The 25,761-nt window shown below is 39.0% G+C and overlaps 1 protein-coding gene across 1 annotated transcript in view; it reads right to left on the bottom strand.

Annotated features, from left to right (window-relative positions):
- The window catches only part of ATP10B (ATPase phospholipid transporting 10B (putative)), a 147,604-nt gene that overhangs the window by 37,609 nt on the left and 84,234 nt on the right, over positions 1-25,761 (bottom strand). Inside the window, exons 7-11 of the mRNA XM_082257175.1 lie at positions 23,954-24,206; positions 22,340-22,569; positions 11,687-11,878; positions 3,184-3,763; positions 376-482 (exon numbers count right to left, since the gene is read on the bottom strand). Coding sequence (XP_082113301.1) covers positions 376-482; positions 3,184-3,763; positions 11,687-11,878; positions 22,340-22,569; positions 23,954-24,206 — 1,362 coding nt within the window. The remainder of the gene's footprint in view (positions 1-375; positions 483-3,183; positions 3,764-11,686; positions 11,879-22,339; positions 22,570-23,953; positions 24,207-25,761) is intronic.

The following is a 25,761-nucleotide window of genomic DNA, read 5'->3' as shown; positions in this document are numbered from 1 at the left end:
TGCCATGTCTATCAGGCCATGCTGGGCATACTCCAGAAAGAACATGAAAGGGATTGTATCACGAATACCCACCTTGTTGCAGCTCACCATTTTGGTCGACTAAAAGAACCCCATCCTGTCCTCATACCACAATCTTACAGATACTCATTCATGGCGCACTGCTGCTGGTGCAGCCTTTTCAGTATGGTCAACATTGAGTTCCATTGTGTAAGGGTATCACAGATGAGGTAGTTTAGCCATCAATGGATATCAGAGCTGCATTTCTAATGAATGGGCTGCCCTACTACAAGGCATAGTAATGCAAGTAATAACATGGAGCATCACACTGAGGTGTACCTGACCTCAAGTAAATAAAGGAATAAATGAAATACTTGCCTTTTTAGCAATGCACAGCGTTCTCAGGCCATCCCTTGCATACCAGTCTAGGTGTCTCTGCGTTCTTGACTGTATTCTCCGCAATTTTTTCTCATCACTTATATTAGCTGAAAAATATTCCATGACAAAATAATAAATCAGGGTTGCTAACCCATTAATGTATGTATACAGTGTGCTTCTATACCTAGAATGATGCACTTAGAATGTACTTAGCGGATTTAACTAAAAGATCAATTCGTTTAAAAGCTAAATCCTAGGCAGAAGTAAAAATATACAAATTAATGCATTTGTGATTTCCTTAAAAATCATAATTGGGATGACTGCTGACTGATATCCATACAGATTAAGATAATTAGGCTAGTTGTATGTAAAAATACAGACAGAAGGAGAAGCAGTGTTGGGAGACAATCAGGCTCGGTTACCTGCACCTCTTCTGATAAGGAACATGGCAACAGTAAGAGAGTGCAGAGTGAGTAAAGTCGATGACTTTCAATGTGTTTTTCTTTCTCTGTTCAGCAGGCAGAAGGGCAGGGGTGTGACACTGCTGCATTCCTTAAATTGAAAGTGTTACTAAACCCAAAATGTAAAATCAGTCTGTATATGCAGTAAATCATGCTCTTTATACTCACTGTGGAACTTAGGGGTTAATCTGCTGCATTGTGTAAAACGGCTGTTTGATCCTGTCTTCTCTGCCCCCCCCCCCCCCTTCTTCCACTGTCCCAAACCATCTCCTGATAGAGCAGAGCCTTGGGGGCAAGCTGCACATGCTCAGTTTGGTGTGTAATGCTAGAGAGTTTTTTTTCTTTTCTTGGGGGGAGTGCATGTGATCACGGCCAATCAGCACTGTCCAGACAGAGGGTCAGGGGTCCCATAGCCTCATAGGACAATCAGGGGAGGATAAAAACTCATCTTACAAGCTTTACCCAGACACTGACTGAAGTCAAAAGACTGCTAAATACTGCTGATGAGAAAAGGTATTTAGCAGTTTATATTTACTAAAACCAGGGCTTTTTTTCAGCTGGAACTTGGTGGAACTCAGTTCCACCACCTTTGGCTCAGGCCCTCTGCTCCCTGCTCATTACCATCACTTGTAAACATAGAAGTCTGGCTTCTGTGTTTACAAGTGACAGCTTGTCACAGATCTGATCTCCTGAGTGTCTTCCACTGAGTGAAGGATAGGGACAAGGGAGATGCAGGTGCAGTGCAGATGTCGACAACCCAAGTGGATGATCTCCCTGCAAGTGAGAGAGGCAGAGCCAACTACAATTTGCGGGTAAGTACTAGAGCCCATTGTGTGCTTCTGCTTAATATATCAACAAAAGTAAGACATTTGGAAGATAGTGGAGGTTTAAAGGAGGTGGGGAGAAGATGGGGGCATTGGAGGGGGGGTTGCATGCAGAGGCGAGAGCTGAAGAGGGGTGAACGTGAGATGTGGATAGGGGATGCAGAGGTAAGCAGCTGTGGAAGAAGGCTGAACTCTCTACTATGTATGCAGTGCACCCCTGAATTCTGTACTATATACGGAATGCACCCCGAAGCTCTGCACTCTATTTGCAAACCCCACCTTCCCTACATGCACACCTGATATTTAATGCCTGTTTAAAACTCTCCCACTGTTAGTGAGATTTGACCAAGCCCACTATTTGATGCGGTTTGGAGTGTGTGTGTGTGTGTGTGTGTGTGTGTGTGTGTGGGGGGGGGGGGTTGGGGTGTCGTGGTTGAGTTCCTGTACCTATTTTCTGAGAAAAAAAGCTCTGACTAAAACTATTGCATTTCCATGTTCTGTGTACTGTGGGAGACCAGATATAGTGAATGCAGGGTTCTGGGTTTAGTAACACTTTATGGGCTCTTTCAAACAGGCTTTCTGATCAGGTCTACCTGTCAGTTTTTCAGGTGGAATTGATCAGAAGCTCCATGCAGCTCTATGGGCAGGCTTTGTGTCCATCTACAAGAGCCTACCTCAGGAAAACCTGCATCCTTTTCCTTTTTTCCTCACCTACATGCAAAGGATTGAAGGGAGCCTGATGTAAACAAGTGACTCATGTAAGTTTACATCCGGCCACCCATAAAACTATATTGGGTCCATGTATGTCAGCTGTGTAAACACAAACTGAAAGGGATGTTAAAAAAAAACCTCATATCCATCCAGTTCACCTCTGATTCAGCACTAGATCTGTTCACAGATCCCCGGCTGAACAGGACGGAGTGGCGTGAGTGAAAAGGTACCAACAGAGTAGTTGACCCTCCTGGAGTTATGAACTTCAAAAGCTGCTGAATACAATTGCAAATCCTTTGATAGAAAAAAGAAGTTCATATACGAAATATGAATTCCAACAGTGTTTGTAATAATTTGCCTGAAATTCAGCTTTAACAGGGATATATAACCTTAACTGAGTTTTCTAGGTCATCCTTAGGGCATTATTCTAGCTTTACCATATAGGGCTAAAGAAACATCCTCCAAGCAAAATATGTACAAGTTACTCAAACTATCTCAGTAGTTCCTCTCAGGTGGAAGAAGGAGTAGTTCTACTTTCATGATGTTCTCAGAAAACTGAGCAACTCATTCGAAGTAAAGTTACCAGCCATGCCTTATTCATTCTTTACCCAATGGAAAGAGGGTATAGGCAGGATAAATTTAATAGGAACCGTTCTGGACAGTAGACAACTGGACTGAAAGTTGCTTAAAATGATTGAATGAAAGTGAAAATATCTAAGGTCAAATACTGTATATAAAATATGGGAATCCTCTTTCATCACAGATAATATTTAATGAAATATTGCCACATTTTAAAATGAACATTAATATACCTCTGGCAGGGTTTTCTAGGATATCCATGATGACGGAATCTGCTCCTTTAGTGTACACAATAATTTCTCTTGTTATTGGATGACGAACTACCACTGACATTCTTTTTCTGACAGAGTCAAAGCCCAAAGTGTATAAAAGTTCAAATGTGAGTAGTGTCCCTTGTGGAAGTCGCACTGTGACCTGGTCTGGAGTGCGAGACATTAGGGTAAAGCTATATGCTCTAGCAGCATGAACCAATGCAGCTTCGTCAGGACTTTCTGCTTCATAACAGAATTCATCTTCTATATGGAACGGAGCAACAGCAGCCATCATCTCCTCGATACAGTTGTCAGCGCTGCTTTTGCTTATTGAAGAGTCATCTTTTCCACTGCTTTGGTTTTCATTTTCTCCAGAGCTAGAACGGGACGTGTTGTCAGGACTAACTTTATTTTTCTTCGAGCTGGAAGGTGTTGCAGGGTCAGAACTAGATGGAGTAGTGTTAGAAGATTGACTTAGCCTTAGTAATTTAAGCCTCTGAAAAAGATGCTGAAACTTCTCTAAAGATGAAGCTGATGGCTTTAGCAATGGAGCCATTGTAACCTGGAAAAACACACAATGACTGGTAAATGAATCAAATGTAAAATAATCAAAAAATGTACAGACGGTACCTGACAAACAAGCAATGAAAGATGGAAGTTTAGCAGCAAAAAACACTAGGCAGCTTTACACATATGCATGTGTGTTTAACAATGTAGCATGTATGCACATTTATACAATGCATATAAAAACGAATAAACAAGCAAAAAATTGGGGGAGCAAACCCTGAACATGTGTATCTAAAGCCGGTACAGCTATGAACCAAGCGACATGTATATTAAAAAAGAAAAGCGCACACATGCTAAAGAAATGACTATCAAATATGGAGACAATCCATAACTAAAAATGGGGATTTGGTCCCACCATGCAAGGAATGTTATCTCCAAGGGTTAGAGAGGCTGGATTCATCCTTTTTTATGGATAGTGTAGGACCCACTGACAATGGGGTACTTTGGCGTAGTGGTGGGCTTGAGCACTATATGGCCATATGGTGGGACTAAATCCCCATTTTTATTTATGGATTGTCTCCATATTTGATAGTCATTTCTTTAGCATGTGTGCGCTATTCTTTTTTAATATAAAAAGGAATACAGTATATACACAGCCACACAGAGGCAGGTATGCTTTTTTGTTTGAAAATGCTCATTAAAACCCACTGAAGATTAGTGGGCATTGTACTGCACATTGCATTGAGGCCAAAACAAACGCATTAATGTGCACAAATGAAAGAGCCCTATTAAACACATTAATAATCACATTATTTGTGCCAAAATATTAAGTGTTTCATATGTCTCAAAATTCAAAAAATCTGCAACTCATAGTGTACATTACTTGCTGAGCACTGTCTATCTATATCTATAAGTCCAGGGCTGCAACACAAAATACATTTACCCAAACACACAACTCAATCATAGTGAAAGTGCATTTCATTTTCCAATTGTTTAAAGTTAAAGAGACATGCTGGACTGAACTGTTCTCTAGATGATGCTGTATCTAGTCAAGTATCATGCTACAATTTGTACCACCTTTTGTACCTTTTTTTTCCCTTTACGAGTGAAAATACTGTGATTATCTATTTTAATAGTAATTATAGGTTAATGATTTACAGTACTTTACCACACTTTTCAAGTAATGGGGGAAATAACAAAGTGAAAAATACTAACATTAAATACGTTATATTGTCAAAAGTATTGGGCCGCCTGCCTTTACATGCACATGAATGACTTTAATGTCATCCCAGTCTTGAGCCGTAGGGTTCAATATGGAGTTGGCCCAACCTTTGCAGCTATAATGGCTTCAACTCTTCTGGGAAGGCTGTCCACAAGGTTTAAGGAGTGTGCCTATGGAAATGTTTGACCATTCTTCCAGAAGTGCATTTGTGGGGTCAGGCACTGATGTTGGACGAGAAGGCCTGCCTCACAATCTGCGTTCTAATTCATACCAAAGGTGTTCTATCAGGTCGAGGTCAGGACTCTTTGCATGCCAGTCAAGTTCCTCCCCCCGTAATTCGCTCATAAATGTCTATCTGCCATTCAAATTACCTAAGGGCCCTTTTTGCACAGACTCTTTCTACCATTTAAACAATATTCGGCATTACTAAAGCATATGATTTTTGTTTTTGCCTTTCTTGTTAATGTCTTGATAAAACTTTCCCATACATCGAACATTTTTTGGTTTAGTTGCTTCAAATCAACCATCATGGTGATGTTGATACTGTAAATAATTAATAGCCCATTTAATGATCTACATAGTATGCATAGACTATATATGTTAGTAACCTTCAGACACGTTTCTCTCTCTCAGCAACCTGTATTTACCCTCAGAATTTTCCCCTGTCGTTTTGATCCACTGCCAGACTATGCAAGATTCCTTCTTTGGATAGAAGACAATCTGCAACTCCATATATGCTCTTCAATAAGTCCAAATTCATTGTACCTCCATAAAATATGATACATATGTACAGCGGAAGTTAACGCGTTTCAGCCATAATGGCCTTTTTCACTTGGTGAATAAAGCCATTATAGCTGAAACTCGTTAACTTCTGCTGTACATATTAATCTTTCATGGAGTTACAATACATTTGGACCTATTGAAGAGCATGTATGGAGTTATGGATTGTCTTATATCTATTTGCTAAGTGACTGCACATCCTGCACCTGACATCTCTGCACAATCTGGGGTAGTAGCACCGTTTTCTTCTATTAAAAGATTCCTTCTTTGAATTCCAACTTGCTGAGGAGGTAGAGACATGCACAGACTATACACTTCTTCCCCACTGGACAGCAGTTAGATCTGGTAACTGGTTACTCAGGCACAAGGTATGGCATTGTGGGGAAGCATCAGGTGTCTCCCATTTTCCTTTACCTAAAGTGGGAGTAAACACCTATGCATGACTTTTACCTATAAGTAAGCCTATAGGTACAGTAAATATCTTCTAAACATGTACCATTTAGGAGAGATTTACTTTTTATGCAGCCGGTGATGTCACCAGCACATAATGTGCCATTCCTTCAGAGTCCTGTTCCTTGAATGTGCGGGAGTGATGTCATCGCAGCCTGAAGGAAGACCGGGTGAAGATGGAACCTCTTGCAGCACGCCGTTGGAGGGCTTTGTTTTAAGGTAAGTTTCACATAATGTGATAATATGCGATGCATGCTAGCACATTATAACTTTGCCTTTCAGGATTTAAAAAAACAAAAACGTGGTTTACTATGGCTTTAAAAGTACTGGTTATTTCTCTGGTGGATGTTTGAGGCAGTGAGAGAGTACTGACTCCTTATGATCCCTCCTGTAAAGTGAACCTATTACTCTGCATCGTAGGTTTACTTGAATATGGTTTCCAAATTAAATAGTAGAAGAGTTGAAGTTTGTAAGGGTCATTTTTCTATTTGTGTTTCCAATTGGGGAGATTTTTAATTACCTCTTGTCCAGACAGATGTGACAAATGTTTTGGCGGGAGGTCGTTTTTTTTTTTTTTTTTATTCCAGTAATAACCTTCTCCCAGTCAATTTAAGACCTTTTAGATTTTAATGTATTTCAATATGATTGGATTGGAGTATAAACAAACACATTTATGGCTGTTACTGAGTAATGATCCTTGGTTTCTGTAAATGTCAGAGGTTTATGACTTGCTTGATTTTGAAATACTTTGCTATTTAGGACTCCTTTTTTGGCTCCCAAGATAAAGGAGTTTTTCCTTCTATGCTAGAAGTCTAGATTTTCAGTCAGTGGCAGAAAACAAAATTGGTAATTATTTAAGTTCTTTGCGTACAGTAAATGCACTGTACTCTACAGTAAATAATAAATTACAGTGTAGTGAAGGTTATTTGGCATCATCAGCTGGTATCTATGCTGAGTGGCATGTTTGGGTATAATTCTCTATTTCTACATAAAGCCGTTTCACAAATCCAGTCTTTCAAATAACTAGGTAGACTGTACATTTGATGTTTTACCGAGGCAAAGTGTATCTTTTTTTGGCCATTCCATGTTGGTATGCAAACATAATTTTGCCTTTATGAAGTTACAAAATATTATCAGGGCAAAAATAAAACACAGTAAAATAAAAATTAGATCAGCAGCATGTAACACCCTTTAAGTTCAGAGTAGGCTGCTAGGTACATTTAGTTAGTTCCTCTGTAACAATGGAGCAGGGGTTTTTCAGTGTCTCACAAACTGCTGCTGTGCTACTATCCCCCGTCTTCTGGAGACTTTTAGAAGTTTAGTGGGTGGAAGAGCAGGATAGACAGCCTGAATATTTATGGAATTGCAGGCAATCATTGGGGAGGTGTGCCCAGAAGGTGGAGAGAGAGCCCATAAACATTCTGAGGCCTGGCAGCCTGGTGCAAAGTTCCGGGGTCCAGTCCTTCAGGATGAGACCCCTATTCAGGGGGCTCTGCCACAAGGGAGAAAGAGACAGAGGAAGCCAGAGGAGATTTTGAAGACATTGAAGTCCAAGCTAGGCTTAGCTGGGGGCCGCACTGAAGTGAGCTATGTACAGAGACGTAGCAGAACCAGAAGGGTGTTGGTAGATTTAGATGCAGGGACACACTGGATGCCTTCAGCTGCCATTATGTTTTTGCTGGGTGTTCCATGCATCCTTGTGCCTTTAAGAAGGGGTGCCCCTCCCCCAGGCACACCTTCCCTCCCTAACCACTGCTATGTGTGCTCCAACTTGGGAGACTCTGAAAATATAGAGTACTGCAGTATACAGAGGAGCCTTGACATGGGCATGGCGTCTTACGCATATATTTGCAAATGTGTGCAAACAAAACCCTCTGTTTTTAACAGCCAGGAGCAGGCAATAATGCTTAGAAGTTTGCCCAGTACAGCAAGGAGTTGTACAAGAAATCCAAGAAATACAGCCTGCATTTGTACAGAGAATCCAGAAGCCAGGCAGTCCTGAAATTGTTCTACAGTTCCAGGGTATCTCATGCTGCCCACCCCTATCTAAGTTACTGTTCTAATAAAAAGCCTAAAAGAAACCCCTAGACTGATCTTTGAGCCAGAAGAAAAATGCCAAAAATGTTGTGTGCCTGTCTGTGTATGCTGTAAGTGGGAGAAATAGGCCCCTATTAACAGTCAATAGGGATCTCAGCCCTAGCTTAATTTACCACTTTATGTCAAAGACCCCTTCCACCATCTTTAATTTGACAAAAATATGGACCATAGTGACCATAAGCCTTACTGACTGAGGCTGGGAAGAGTGTGAGATTGTATAAACCCTGCCTAAATATTTCAAGGAAACCTGCCAAGAATATTAGGAGGATGCCATTAGTAATCACATGGAAATGTAAGTGTCCAGTAGTCTTTGGCCACAATACTTTCTGTATTGTTGACCTACAACAAGCATGCAAATGTAAATGATGCATATTATTGCTGCTCCTAATTCACACACTTGTTCTGGGTGATTTACTCTAAATATTGAAGAATTTGGATCACAAAAACAGCTTAATGTCTGGCAAACCATCTCCAAAGGAATTTCAAGCAATTGCAGTCTATGCTTTTTAGCAATACAGGTGTCCTAAAAGAAAGATAAAATCAAGCCTCATCTGTTTTAATTTAGGCTAAAGTGAAAAAAGTACATCCTCTGATGAGTGATAATAGTTGTCTGTGCCCCCTCATTTCCTACCCCAACACCAGAGGAGAAACCTTTTGCTTGGGGGATACACCAAAGTATGATGCTGCCTTGGTTATTGGGCATGGTAAAATGAAATGTGGGTACTGTCTTAAAGGATATGAAGGTTTTTTTTTTTATATATCTTTTCACATACACGTACTGTTTGCAAAGGATACATTTTAAAGGATGAACTAATTTATAAGCTGAACAGGATGACTGCTAATGTGTAAAACTGATTTGGATGAAAATTTACGAAATACCCATTAACTTCTCAAAGCTCATGTTGACAAGCATTGACTTAGATTGCATGCAGTGCTTTAAACTGTTAATTTTAAATGAATGGACTAAAACAAGCTATGCATACAACAAATAAGGCAGACTACATATTCCTGCAACAATGCACATTACACTGTACTGTGCTGCACCACAATTATGTTTTTAAGGTGCGTTGGGCTGCAATTCACAATGAATGCCACAACAATGTTGCAATTAGCATTACCAGTAGCACAAGGGTTAGGATGGGCCCTAAATAAAAAAAAAATGCCATGATCACAAATCTGTCATTTCTACCAGTTGCTCTTCCAATCATGGGTTTTAATGGGGTAGAAGCTTGAGTGGAGCTGTAATGGTATCCTGCGCTGGGATACGAAAGCAATCATTTTGTCAGAGCTCAGCCATGACAGTTTTAAAAACAAATGACCACTCACTTCACTCACAAAGCAACCCCCCCTCCCCTACCTTAATCAATTAATGTAAGAATGCAGAGCTTCAAAGTAATAGCCCTACAAAGAAAACCTTATCAGCAGACAGGAAGCCTGGCAGATGTGTAAGGCAGGACAGGCCGGGTCATAAACGAGTCACTTCATTAGGGCTAACCAGAGCTGAGTCGTAAATTCCAAAGCCCAACTGTTCAATTAGAGATGTACCAATACATCTAACAATTTATACCCAATTCATAAATGCAGACATGAACATGACACATTAACAAAAGGTATATATTTGGATGAGAAATAAAATACAGATCGAATTAAGATTATACATGATCAGGTTCGCTCCTATGGAATACAAGCTAGCTGTCAGATGCCTTACGGGTCAGAGGTTACTTGGAGATAACCCGTGTCTGGTATCTATGGATGTAAAATTCAATGCCGCACAATAATCTATCAGTTTCAAGAAGGCAGCTGGTAGATATTGGAAGATATGAATTATGTTATGAATCTGTCTATACGGGAAGTCCTTGGCATTGTCTAAATCTTAGGGTCGCCCATGGCCACTGTGTTTATTGGTCAAGGACCTCTGGTGACACCCCCTGAGGTCTCAGAGAAAAAGGAGAGAAGCAGATAAGTTCTCCTGTACCATCGAAGAAGAAATATCTATCTATCACTTTGAGAACCGGCTCAGCTTCCGAAACTCTGAGAAACTCTGATAATACAAGGACATTGGACTGCAAGTATTATTATTTCTAATTCTTTATCTTATTTTTCTAAATTGCTGAATTGTGTCTCTATTTCTTTGAAACCCATTTTTCTGTAAATATATTTTTATTTGCACCAATTTTACCCTCTTTATTATTAAACCTTATTTTGAAAAGTGTTAATTTTGTCTCTAAGCTCTTAATGCAAACTAACCAAAGAATCTGTCTCTTGAAGAGCGCTACTGTCTAGAATAAATCCTCTGGACATCCCTGCCTGCGGTGACAGTGCGTATTACAGATGATTATTCTAAAGTCATAATTGGTATTTCTAAAATTACGAGCATCTGCTGGGCTCATAAAATAATGTAGCAGTGGTGGCAGAGAAAGGGTTCATTGCTTAATTAGCCCGGTGACAATCACTCTCAGCCTGCTAGCATCTAGATTGTGGTCACGCAAGCTGGAAAATCTATGTCCCGGGTGCAGCTTAGAGTGGCATTGTTACGCAAGTGTGAAAGGTGGTGTGGGTGTGAGATTGGCTGGTCCTTGGTCACAAGTTAGTGAGAAGGGCAGGGGTCTGATACCTGCCACCGTCACAGGAGCCACCAGACCAACATATCTTATTTATAATGTTCCAAGAAGCAAATGTTCCCATGCCCCAGCTTACACTGCCTGTGAAACACAAGACATTGGTGTTAGCTGAAGTTCCATGCCCCTCCTTTTTGAACTGTACTCTCCATATATTTATTCTGGAAATCCACCAGGGGCTGGTAACAGACTCACTGGCTCCCTGGATTCTCCATAGGTATAAATGTCAGATACTGAAAAACAGCTTAAATGACAAGGACGCATCACAGGAATAGTAGGTGAGGGGAAATCCCCCCCGATAGAGTGACATTAAAGTTAAAAAAAAAAAAAAAAAAAAGCATTAGCATCACTTTCAGGCTAGGTTCAGATCTAGTATCTTGTAAATAGACATTTTTGGTGGAGGCCATTCAATGCAATGGGATGCCCTATGTGTGACAAAGCTCATGTACCTTTTTGAGCTCCATTGCTGTGTTTGGTGTGCCAATAACTATGAATGGCACCAGCAGCGAGATGCGTGTTTTTCACGCGTTCGGGGAATGCGCTTGAAATCGTGTGCTTTTGCACTCTTTCATAAAGCACTCAGATGTGAATGCAGCCTTAATGGAAAAAGTATGGAGGAAGTATGTAGTAAGATGTAGAAAAAGCAAAAAGCACAAACGTAGCCAAGCACCTAGCACTCAACTGTCATGCTTGCATTTGTGTCACTAAATAATAAAAACATAAAAGATTTTTCTACTCACATTTCAGTTCTCTGCTTAGAGTAATACTACAAGAACAAAACCTAAGACAAGCAAATGCCCATCGGGCTTACCCTCTGCCTTGGCTCCGTTGCTGTGGAGACAACTACTGTATTACAAATGGCTAACGCCAAGAAAAAATCGATGTAGGGAGAAACTGAAGATCTGGCGCTGCTCTGTGCCTTAATGGGAGATAGAGTTTCAATTTGGACTGATGCTTCTCTGACCTTCTTTAACAGCATCTGATCTGGGGTCACGTCTTTTTCCTGAAACAGAAAAGAAAACTCTAATTATTCCTGTTTTCTCATCCCTTTCAGACTGCCCTCGTTCAAAGACATAGTTGAACAAATATAAACAATAAAGGTTTTTTTATTTCCCCGATGGAGCTTTTAAAACTTCTCCCAGTGAAAACAAATTGGCTTCTTGATCTGTTAAAATAACTAGTGTGCGGAGATGCACAGTACAAAACATATTGCAGGAAAATTAGTATTTCAGGACAAAGAATTCTGAGTGCAGCTTCCGGTTTACTTTTCCTGCATGAACTCCGTGTTCATTTTTTCTGACTATATCCCAATTAGTAGCATTTGTCCTGTAGCTGGCATCTGGTTACACTAGATTTCATTACTCTTCTCTGGAACTTGTCCAGGCTTTGCAGTTTGTTTTTAGAACAGATGTTATTTTTATATATTTGATAATTAAAGGAATGACACAATGCCATCTAGTATTGCAATATTAAAATGGGTAATGCTGACCCAGAGAAAGCCAATTTGCACTGGATGAAAAAATAATCTTTTCCAATGCTCAAGTTATTCTCTGCTGTTGTTGCTGATGAGATTCCATGGCATGCTATATCTCAGATTCGGAAAAGATGTATTTTTACTGTTGGTTAGTATACATTTATGGATTAAATTATACTTGTGTTATATTGCGTTTTTCAAATAATAAACAGCAAATCATGTGTTTAATTCTCAAGAGACAAAGTTGAAAAATATACTTTAAATTACGGGAAAAAGCTTTTTTTTCTGGGCATGGTGGGACAAATTTCTCATCAGGCTGAACCTTTGTTGCTGCTTATGAATTTATATTGCAACACACACCCTAACTGGACAACTAATGAGCAGCACCTCACAGAGTCATCATCATTCTGCTCTTTTTAGTCTCTGTTTCTGTCAGACCTCTTTTTTTTCTTGTGCAGCTGTATAGAGGTTTACATGAGTATTATAACCAGGCAGATTAAAGTCTTTAAGTTCGTTGAATAAAAAAATACAATTTAAGTATATCTAAAGCCAAAATTTGTATTTTTGTTTTTCAACAGAATATGGAATGAGTAAAAAGCTCTATTGGGGTTTTTTTGCCTTTCTGTGTACCAAAGGGGAGATTTCCCCACACTTCCAGATTGGATTTACAACAAAAATGGAGAATAACAGCATCCACGTAATGATGTGCATTGTTCTCTGTAGCGTGTGTCCTGGGCAAATGACATCTGTGTTCACATAAATTGGGTTGAGTGACACTGGTCATTGTTAATACATGGTATGAACAAGCTTTTCTTACGATTATTTCCAGTACAAGGAACACTGGATGTGAAACTCAAGATTAAAGAATTAATATTCTTATGGAGATTGTTAACACCGATTGCAATGCATGAAGTGGAAGGTGTTGTTCCACATCCCCCGTCACCCCACTTGGGAGCAAACTGTGGCGAGGGAGTAAAGACAACATGACCCTTCGGTGGTTTCACATGTGTGGAATAAGGTTAGGTTTAAATTCGACCCATAGCCATCATAGTATATTTTATTGCTGTGTTGTTCTGTTCAAAGAGACCATTGGTCATAAAACTTATTACATTTCAGCAAATTGATTGCTAACGTTCTTTCAAGTACATAGTTATGGTGTAATGCATTCGTAACCTCAGATACATTAGGAGAGATTTGAGAGTTCCTTAATTAATGTTTTTCCTAGCTTGATGGTAATTTAATATCAAATCTTGAGTTTGTTGCCAATTCATTTGTTTACCCAAAGGACTACCCTGGAGCTCCCCTTTAGCATACCTATATAAATGAGGCCTATTGTTAAAACACACCCATACATTTACCAACACTACAGAAAATATTTTACACTTGGACAGCACAGTTGCTCTACACTAATACATAAAAATCTAACTTACTCACCTGCTTATTTATTTTACACATCATTTTATTTTCTCTAAGTAAGTCTTCAGAGAATGTGTGTGCCGATAGGGTCCCAAGATGTTGTTATGAATTTACAACAGGAAATATACAGTATATCATTTGCATTTCAGATTCCCAGTTATTGTGTTGTGGCTATTATTTTTACACTTGCAGCAATGCTTTCTGCCGCTCTGTGATGCTTCACTTGCCATATAAATCTTTCTGCCTACCCATCCAATTAGAGATATCTCTAAGCCAAATAATTATTCATGCATTTGTTATGCATCACGTAAGGCGTCTCTTTTTACCAACGGGTTGGTTCAGGTGGAAAAAATGCACAAAGTATTCTTCCTATTATAACTTATGCTATTCAAAGGCTATTGTTAGACACAGACTTTTATTGTACACCTCTAAAACACTGGGATAGCCTTGTGAGAAATTGCCCTTTTACAAAAAATAAATTTAAAGGAAGAATCTCGTTTGCAATTAGAACAACACAAATCCTTGTTCTAGAACTTGTAATTAAGCAAAAACAATAATACAGGTTTATGGCTTTTTGAAGTTCATTCTTTTATATTTAAAGATTCAAAATGGCAAAGAAATAACCAGAGGGCTTCTGGGACCGGTTATTCATTTGTTTATTCAGGTTACCGTGGAGGTGGCGGGGTGTGTTATTTTAACAGCGGGTAGATGTATTGGCTCCACTTCTACCGATGAAGTCCAGCCTTAGGACATAATGCATATGGGGCGGAACCACGTTCATGACATCACTACCCGGCCATCTTACTGGTAGTATCGAATCAACATTGTTAAACGCTCCTGTCGGCACTGTCTTGTAAGTGTTATTCTTTATTGGCAGCATTAAAATAGAGAACAGTAGTGGTTGTCTTTTTGCTTTCTATGAATGTACTTACATGTTCGGGGGTTGTTGGCAGAGGAGATCCATGTACCATCTGGGAATTGACCCCTGAAGGGCACAAGCCCATTTGACCTTACTATTTATTCAGTGGTCATTCTTTCAAGGTGACTGTCTAGTAGTCACATTTGGTGAAGGCATATGTGGCACTTTTGGTTTTTGTTTAGTGGATGAATTAAACACTTTGTGGCACAACGGTGATCGAATTTTCAACACAGACCTGATTTGTGGAACATTACATGATTTATGGACATTTTAATTTTTTGTTTATTGATTATTGGGGGGTTGTTTTGCACTATTATTTTTACTCATATGCATTAAAAAGCTTGGAACAGCAAGCGATAAACAATCTTAAAGTGATTATAAAGGTTGGATTCTTTCTTTAAAGCGGAGTTCCACCCTGGGACATTTTTTTTAATAAAAATACCCCCGGGACAGACAGGGCTAGTGCATTCCACAATGGCTAGCCTCTGATCTGTCCCGGGTTGCACTTACCTGCAAGATTAAATACTTACCTTGAAAATGTATTGTCCAGCGCTGCCATCTCAGGTGTAGGCAGCTTGAAGCCAGCGCGATCCTCTTCTGTGTCCTCTTCCGTCTTCTTCGGTCCCACGATGCACTGCACCGGCCCCGCCATCACTTCCGGTGCGACAGCGTCATCCCTGCACAGCTTCTGGGCATGCCGGCTCCTGCACCGGAACTGACCTTCGGGGCCGGTGCAGGTGCATTGATTCCTGGGAGCGATGACGTTCAGCTCCCAGGAATCATTGCAAAGCCAGGAAGTGACGAATCGCCGTGGCCGACGAGGGGAGGAAGTAAGGTAAGTATATTTTCTTCTAAACGAGGTAAGTAAAAAAAAAAAAAATTGCGATTATCCACTTGTTTTTCAGGTGACCCGGAGCGAGAAGATGGAGGTAAGTTTAAATTTAGGGTGGAACTCCGCTTTAAATACATACAAACATTTTATACGTACCTGCTCTGTGCAATGGTTTTGCACAGAGCAGCCCCAATCCTTTTCTTTTTGGGTCCCCTGTCTGCGGTCCTGACTCCTCCTGACACCCTGCTGAATGCCCCCAAAAGCAAGCCTCTTGTTATGGTGGCACTCAAGCAGGCTCACTCCCAAACCACTCTCCTGTGAGTGTTGCTCAGCCCCACCCCCTGATCTCTCCACATTGGCTATGTGCACATCACTGGATCGAGATGGGGCTTCAGTAAGTATAAGGAAGGGGGGGCTGGAGAAGGAACTGCACCCAAAAGGTTTTTTATATTAATGCATAGAATGCATTAAGATATAAAAACGTCTGCTGTTAGAACCACTTTAAGAGTTTGCTGAAGGCTATGTTTGGAGAATGGTGTGTGCATTAATCATTCCTGTTTACACACCTTTAGGGCTAGTTTACACCACAAAAACACTGCAGAACTATTCCAGATGTGTTTCTGGATGCATTTTTCAATGCGTTTTTAATGCGTTCCAGTGTGTTTTTGATGCATTTCCGGATGCATTCCAGATGCTTTTTTTTCTTATTTTTTCGTCTTCATTTACACTTCACTGGAGTCCAGTGCATTTGTAATGCTTTTTGATACGTTCTGGTGTGTTTTACCACATTCCAGTACAGTCCATTGCAGGAAAAATGAAGCATGTTCTACTTTTTTTCTGGAACTGAAACATCCATGAACTGGCTGCACTGGTGTGAACTATGCCATTGGAAACCATATAACCTATTTTCCATGTACTTTGGATGCAGAAAAAAACGCACTGGACTGCATGTGGTGTGAACTGGCCCTTACAAATTTGTCAGTTTCGGGCCCTATATAGCTTTCGGCCTTGATTTTGACAGTGATATATTATAAAACAATAATAATAAAGAGAAGTGGAAGTAAGGAAGCTGGTAGTAGCAAAAGCTTTACAGAATAAAAAAAAAAAAAATGTTCAATCTGAGTTTCTCTTGTTAAAGTGATTAGTGATTGTATAGTTTTTTTTTGTTTTTTGAATAACAAACATGTTATACATACCTCCTCTGTGCAGTTGGTTTTGCACAGAGCAGCCCAGATCCTCCTCTTCTCTGGTCCTCGTCGCTGCTCCTAGCCCCTCCCTCCCATTGAGTGCCTCCACAGCAAGCAGCTTGCTATGGGGGCACCTAAGCCCAGCTGGAGCTCTGTCTGTCTATTCAGACATGGACCTGCCATTTGGCCCTGCCCCCTCTATCTCCTGATTGGCTAACTGACCTTAATTGACAGCCACGGGAGCCAATTTGCACCGCGGCTGTGTCTCAGCCAATAAGGAGAGAGAGTCCCGGATAGCCGAGAGACTCGTGGACATCGCTGGAGAGAGAAGGGGTTTAAGTATTAGGGGGTGCTGGGGAGGCTGCTACACACAGGAGTCTTCTGACTTTACAACTCCTTTAAGGACTGGTTCACATTAGATGCATTCCTGTGCATTTTTTTTCTGCACCAAAAATACATGGACAGTGTTTAACATGGATTCTAATGGTCCCAATTCAGACCAGTACAGTGCATTCCACTGCAAGTCAACAAACATAGAATATGGTGCATTTTTCTGTATGGAACACATCTGAAACATGGATGTCCTCAATTGAGATAAAGAAAAAAAAAAAAAGGAGGTGAAAAAAAAACCACACTGGAACGCATGAAAAACACATATCCTGGAACACACCTGGAATGCAGATTTTGTGGTGTGAACCGGCCCACAGAATAGTACTAGAATGCAAAATATGGTAATATATAAGCAAAAAATACACATAGCTGTTTCTAATGGGTACAGTAGTATATACTCCCTCCACACACCTAGTATTTAACTTGTTCTTCTAAATACTCCCTACTCATTATCCACAGATTAAAAAAAATAATAATTTAAAATACAATACAGTGATTTGAATACACTATTAATAGAGTGTGGTAAGGTTAGAACCTCTGTCAATATCTTGTTGAGGTCTGTGTCACAATCAGGGATGTTTTCTCTCACTAATTGTCACAGAGACACTCCAGAAAGTGAAAGAGAACAAATTGTCCCCATCGTAAGATTTTAGCTCTATTACAGTTTAAAATGTAAAATGTTTGAAAGTTTTCTTTTTAAATATAGACATAGACTTTGCAGTAACTCACTTCCAATAGCGCTGTGTGCAGTATATGTTTTTATCTTGTTTTATCATGTTTTTTATTAATCGCTTCTACACTATTTCAAGCACATGTACCTTGTACCATCAGTTGAGTTTTGCACTGAGGGGAGATTGTGCTTAAATATTATTTGAAGTGCATTCTGCTAATTGAAGACAAGTGATGATTGGATTCTAGGTGATAAGAATTCTTTAGGTTTTCTTTAATGAAGATGGTCTACTTAGGATGAGTGTTTGTCCAATTGATTAGGCAGAAACAGACATAGAAATGGACAACTCTTATTAATGAGATATCCACATAACACCACAAATTTATCTGGAGACTTTGTGAACTTTTACAATATAGTTGGAATTACCATTTATTTATTTTCTAATATTTTGCAAGTTTTCGGTTTCTGGATGTAATTATAGGGGCTATTAATGTCACATATAGTTACCAATCGGTTTAAACTGAAATTCCAATCAAAGCAATTATGGAAAGTTTTGGATACAATATTATTGTAGTCTGCATCCCTGTTTGGGAGATTCACTCAACTTCTGTTCTTAAACCACTTGCGCAAAATTTAAGGGATTATAAAAAATAATAGGTGTGCATTGCGTTACGTGCGTTTTGTGTTTGTTTACAACACTATGCTGCAAAATGCAATGCTACTATCTTTTTACTCAGAATTGTATATAAACATAATAATCTATGGTGCAAGAATTAAATATGTGAAAGGATTTTTTAGATTTTAAATTTGAACCTCATGGTACTGTATTGTTAAAAATGTTTATAGATACTAAACATAAATGCATGTTTGATGGATCAGCATAGTGTTTTAGTTTCCTGTATTGTTGGTTGGTTATGCAAGCAAAGCTATGGTTAAAATGATTGTAAAGGCAGAAAGTTTTTTTTATCTTAATACATTCTATGCATTAAGATAAAAAGCCTTTGTGCAGCAGCCCCTCTTAGCCCCCCAATACTTACCTGAGCCACATCTGGATCCCACAAGGAGTGTCTTGGCTGCCTGGAATCTCCTCCTCATTGGCTGAGACAGCAGCGCAGCACCATTGGCTGCCACTGCTGTCAAATTCAGTCAGGCATTGAGGAGAGAAAGGGGCAGGGTCGGGCAGTGGCTGCATGTTTGAATGGGCACACAGAGCAGGGGCTCGACTCGGGTACCCCCAAAGCAAGCTGCTGGCTGTGGGGGCGTTTAACAGAAGGGAGTGTCCAGGAGCACCGAAGCGGGACCCTGGAAGACGGAGAAGCGGGGCTGCTCTGTGCAAACCAACTGCATAGAAAAGGTAAATATAACTTGTTTGTTATTTTTAACTAAAATTAAAATTTAATTCAGTATCACTTTAAGATTTAAAGTTTGGATGTGGTTATGAACTAAGTGAGCACTACTGGGGAAGGGTTCTCCCTGCCAAAAAAAATAAGATATTTGAAATATATATAAATTATATATAAAAATTGGAGTTATAAGAGTTGCAAATGTGCTTTTTCTAATATCTGTCACGGGGTAAAGAAAATATCATTAGCAATTTATTAACTTCCCAGAAAAGATGAATATTGCCCCAGATGTACACGCTAGCGATGATCCATCAAACAATTAAAAGAACAGCAATGTGGAAGATAAAACTAATTTGTAAATACGGTTACAGTACAATGACATTATACATAATTAATCAAGTTAAAATGCTGTAGTTCCTCATACATGACTTGTATAGTCAATTGTGCACTGTATAAATGTCTGACTTTGGCTTGTTAACTTAGAGGCACTTAATTTAGCAACTTGCTATTCATTCACAGAAAGCCTTTTAATTACATAATGGAGATAAAAGGATTCTTGTGAACGCAGACATGTGCTTAGAGGTTTAAAGGGAAAGAGTCTATACCCACTAATATAGCCTTGGTTTAATTAAAAGATATATTATGATTAGCTGCCTTATTGTAAATATTCTTTGGAGACTGCTGGAGCACATTCTGAGTGTATCAAGGATAAAATTATAAGAATCTATATTATTTGGCCTCAGTGTCAAAAGCGTCCCATAGAATGATGTAAAAATAGGAAAATTGCTTCAGGAAAATAAACTATATGTATAGGTGATATTTATAACAAATAACTTGAAAAGCAGATATCAGTTGCACTGACAGCAAGAAAACTGACCAATATGCACAAACACTCTTCAATTGTGTCTATAATAGCTTACACCACAGGTCAAGTCCACCCAATAATGGTATTTTCCCAATTATAAATTCTACAAATATTGAATAAGTTATAATATCAAAAAGGGACAAAAGGGAAAGGCAAGAGTCTATCATATGTACTTTCTGAAGCCACACCTGACCAGTAGTGCAGTATGACTTCAGGAAATACAGGGGAAACTGTTGATCCTCAAAAAATAAAAAATAAACTTTTTTTCCAGATATTTTCCTCTAACCAATACTAGAATATCTAATTTGGGTAAATTGCCATTAATGGAAGGTCCTTCACTCTGGAGGAGTTTTGCATTTATTTCCAGTTGTATATTGTGGGCAGCAAGAGACTTTCCCCAAGAGGACCAAGATAGACAAAAAATAAAAACAGCGTTTTTTTTTCAATCCCTAGGGCCTAGGCCAGGAGTCTTCAAACTCTGGCCCTCCAGTTGTTCAGGAACTACAACCCCCATCATGCCTAGTCATGTCTGTGAATGTCAGAGTTTTACAATGGCTCGTGGGATGTGTAATTCTGCAACAGCTGGAGGGCCATAGCTTGAGGATCCCTGGCCTAGGCCAATAGGGAACTGTACCTTTGATGGTGCTGTCCTGATTAAGTCCCTGCTCCACCTTTTGCAGGAACTTTGTAGATGCAAACCTATACCATATTTGAGGATATATTGCCAAAAGGCTATGATGTCAGTTTTGTGCCCCAGTGTTACTTCAAAAATGCTGCAAGCATTGAAAATGATTGCCCAGTATCTCACACCAGAGATGGGGATAATCAGGCGGAGTAAATGGTGGGAAGTATAAGTAAGGTGTAGTCATGCATTTACAAAATTTATGTGGTAGTGAAGGAAAACCAGAATTAGTACTGTTAAAAGGTACAGTTACTGTTTAAATTTGAGGTGATATGAACCAATCATTTTATTAATTGGTAATACTGTAACAATAATAAAATATTTGTAATAATGCAAAGTTTTACTAGTCTGTACAATACAGTAATTAGGTAGAACTGTGTAGAATTAATAAACAATTCTTGGAAGGAATTAAGCAACTGCTTGGCTAAATTCAAACACTATATTTTACACTTTAATTTTGATGGCTTAACTAGCTTTGGAAATGGGCAGAGAATTACTATCAAAAAGTGCTTGTATCCTGCAGGAGGGTTACTGAGATACTGATTTTGTTTAATGATGCTGGATACTGATGTTGTTAACAGCTGTTCAAGAAACCAACGGCTTTATTGTCGAGTAGTAAATCTGTCCTCTTTCATTCTTACAAATTACAGTATTTTATTTTTTATTTCACAGTTCTATGCAGGGATTGCTTCTCGTAACAATGCGGATCTGTAATCAATCTATATTTATTCTCACTCAATGTATAACAATGATTCCTGAGGCAAAATGGTTATCATTGAAATTATTGCACAGGTGCCTGTAATTCCATCGAAACCATACACCAGGACATAAATAACGTGAAATGCGACTGCCAAAGGGACAGCAAGACTGGACAAATCCTGTTTGCAAGCCACCTATCAGCAGATTGATTATGTAACTGAGCTACTTGTACAATGACATTATAGCTCTATTAGGGCCCAGTGAAGCATTGAGATGCTCTTGATTGTGAACACTTTTTTATTGTGATGAAGAACAAGTCACTATATAATCTAGGAGTCAATACAATCTAGGAGGCTGGATGTAGATTTAAAGCCCAACTTCAATCAAGAGAACCCTAACAGTAAACATGCCTGAGACTCAGGTGAAAAACCTCATCATTCAGGATCTCTTCAGTGTGTCTATTTCTTCTATAGGAGGACTCTAATGGCCCTGTTGCAAAAGGGAGTGAATGATAATTTTTCCATTTATGGGATTCATATTTTAATACCCATTTACATAAGAAATGACAATGCTATCCAAGCTAAAAAAAATTGCCCTGAGGCCCAAAGTTGAGCAGACATTTTTCTGCTAAAATACCCTTTTGCTAAAGGACAGCTGTGGACTAACTGAAAAGCAGGGAATCACTTAAATGGGAGCTATGAAAATGATTTATCCCTTCTTAGCACTTTTTCATGCAAGAAGAAGTTTTATGCAATGTAGGACTCAATACCCTGAAAAACATTGTGCTTACTGCCAATCCATCCTCCACATAGTGATGACTGTTTCTTCTTGACTCAGAAATGCAGAACAAAGTGGCTGGTTAGGACACACAGAAACCATAGCAGAATACTTTAAATTAGCAGTGTGTGTGGCTAATCTGTAAAAGGCTTGTCTATTAATGCAATACTGAACTGAACAATAGAATATCCATGTAATTAAAATACTTACAATGGGACTGCTAAATGCCACCTGTGAAATATCAAAACGTCCTTCTGATTTTTTCCTAAAATGCCCTTGAATGTTGGGTCGAGCACTTTGGCACCGTCTCAGTGCCCGTGTGCCTTTATGTCTCACAGTGGACTGGTTTCCAGCCTCAAGATCAAACAAGGAAAGGTTCCTGAGTTTTGACAAATCCTCATCATCTGAATCCTCTTCTTTGTAAGTTTCTAGACGCTTGGCTGTGAATAAGAAATTAACATTAAATCACTAATTAAATTCATTGCTGAAATGTGAACAGCTTTTTCTGTATGGCTGTTTTGTGTGAAAAAAAAAGTAAAAATGACAGTGTGGTTTCTAGCTAATCTCTTCAGTTTGTTTGATAGCAAGAGGCACAGTGCAATTATGGGAAGCTTCTGTTTAACTGTCTTTTACACTTAGGGAGACAGATGCATTATAAATACTTAAAACATCTGTTATACTTTTGTCTATTCAAATTTGGAAAATTTATGTAAAACCAGAAAAACCGTAACATGATATTGAACATTATATGCTGTTTTTTTCTTGAAGTACTAAAACGTCTAATTAATAGAGAATATATCATATATACGCCCTATACAGTTTAGGTAAACAATGTATTGCAAATTAATAAAAAGAATACTCGGGAAAAAAGGTTTTGTTATTGGGTGGAGTTTTATTTGGCTCAACGAAGTCCTACTTGATCAAGTTAGATGGTAAGGTTGACAAACGACACAAGTCTATCAACTTCATGAACCCTGGATATCTATTCATGTATCCACACAAATGGGTCAGTATAAACTTAGCTGGCCATATGTGAATAGATTTTTATTGCTCAGTCTGCAAGGTAACAGATTCTACTATCCATGCTAAACACTGGATTGGCTACAGGCACTGTTCAGCTTTGAATTACCTGTCCAGCTCCTTTCATTCTCAGATTGAAGGATGATAGGTAGTGTGGTGCCAGTGGCGCCACTAACTGCTTTCATTTCACTGGCAGAGACCTGCCGAAATTTGATTAGTGTATAGTCAGTTTTACATGGGCTGTGATTTTTTTTTTCAAGTGGACCTATCAAATGCTTACTATCACAAGAATGAATAGGACACATTAGAACCTTGCTATTTTTTTATTTTCCAGAGCACCCTTTTAAGGCCTAAAGCCTAGGTAAAAAATAGCAATAGATTCTCTGTGGTCTCTAATCTTTATTAATCCTGGTTGTCAGTCAGACTGTGTCTGTGAGTGATATGAGAGTTTCAACAGGAAGCAGACACTGCATATATAACAAGCAAGTGTTTTTGTTCATGGTCTTGAAGATTTCTTCAAGCTCTCAACATTTCCTGCCCTAACACGAGTTAATATCTCCAATAGAGATACAAATAGCAATTAAAACCCGACAGAGGCTCTGGCTCTATCCCCATATATCCCAGTTGCTATGACCTTTGGTTGCTGGAATGTCTGAAAGGAAAGAACAGACATTTTCTTGATTTTATGACTGGTAAAGTGTAAATGCTGTTACACATTCTGGAATAAAGTGTGAACTTTCTGCAGTATCTTCAATTTTAATAATGTTCCTTGTTGAGGCCTGGATGTGTAAATAGGCGGCTTACCATTTTCCTGATGAGAGTATTCATTTCCCACAATTGTACACCTGCGAAAAACCATTTTGTTCTCTGTCAGAGTTCCTGTTTTATCAGAGAAAATGTACTGGATTTGACCAAGATCCTCTGTGATATTTAATGCCCGACACTGAACAGACAAATCAATCTCCTCATCATATAAGTCAATGTCATTATGGATGAAATAAATCTGGCCCAGTTTCACCAACTCAATGGACACGTAGAGTGAAATAGGAATTAGGATCTTAAAATAAAAAGCAAAAGTAGTTGTTAGTTTCCTAGAAGTAAAGATAAGTCACTAATCAACAACTGCTTGTGGTCTATGACTAAAAAACAATTCTGATGTAATTTACAATACAAGGGGTACAATCCTTCTATTGTGCAGAACCTCAGATTTAATGAGAATGCCTATTACAAAACCCATAAATTATAATAAATGAACAAAGCACTTGGCAATTACCCCAAAGTCCGTGGAATTATCCACCTTTCTGTTGGCTAAAAGAAGAGATATAATTTGAAAATTAGTTTAGACTGGGGTATTTTAGATCTGGGGCAGAACCTATTTTGTATCTATAATGTTGCAAAGTATGCTACCTCATTACATACCCAAACATCTATAAAGCGTACATATATCTTGGAGAAAAGTTTGTCCTCTAACAGAGCAAAAGTAGGGTACACATTGTTCTTTTTTTAAATTATGTGATTTTATGATATTTTTGAAGAGTGATATTCAATCATGTCTTGAATCAAGTAAGGCTTGCAGCATTAAATTCCATCTAAATAAAATCACTTGAGTCCCAGGAGAGGTTTTTAAAATGGCATTCAGTGATAGGCATAGTGTTGGATGCAGGCTATGAGCTGAAAAGATCAGCTCAGGGGCTTCAAATCTGGTTACACAGCACTTAATAGAAGCCCTTGTCGCAGATCACTACAAACAAAATACATTGTGGGGAAAGTATCACTAGAGCAGACAGAATCTGTAGCAGCTCTGCATGACAACCAATCAGATTCTAACTTAAGCTTGTTAAATCTTTGAAAATGAAAGATAGAAGCAGATTGGTTGCCATGCACAACTGCTCCAGTTTTGATACATTCCACAGATTATGTTTATATTGGAAGTGATGTGACATTAAAAATAAAGTAATGGCACATCCTCCAAATACGAAGGTTCAGGCAGAGCTGTTGCAACTCTGTCCAGTTTCTCCAGACAAAAATAGATCACTTCTATATTAGAAATTATCTGTTGCCGCACAGCTGCATGGAGGTCCCCACTAACCAGATCTAGACCCCCACCTCATGAAGACAACAAAAAGTGTAAAAAAAACTTGTGGGTTGTTTGATCCTGCCTTCTCTGATCATTCCCTTTTTTACTGTCCCTAAACCATCTGCTGATAGTACAGAGCCTTGGAGGCACTATGCACATGCTCAGTTTGAATGCAGTGTATGTTTATGCACCTGTGTGGCAGCATTTGAAAACAATGCAGTTTTGTGTTCGGATCGTGAATAAAATACACTTGTGTTTTTTTTAAGCTGTGTAAATTTAAGCCTTAGGATTACTTTAGATATGATCAGGTTGGGGTGGTGAGGACACATATTAACATGGTGGTGGCTTTTCCAAAGGTTTGCAATTGCTAAAAACCCAAATGACATTGCATTTGTTTCTTTGAGCATGTGATGCTAGTGCAGTAAACACAAATGTCATCCAGAACATCCGACATCATTGTTGAGACCTGGAGACAATTTGTGTTACTAAACCCAGGACCCTGCATTCATTATATATGGTCTCCCACAGTACATGG

This window comes from Pelophylax lessonae (assembly GCF_965119305.1).
Source record: "Pelophylax lessonae genome assembly, chromosome: 4".
Classification (NCBI taxonomy): domain Eukaryota; kingdom Metazoa; phylum Chordata; class Amphibia; order Anura; family Ranidae; genus Pelophylax; species Pelophylax lessonae.
The sequence above is the reverse complement of the archived record's forward strand: the minus strand, read 5'-3'. Positions and strand labels throughout refer to the sequence as shown.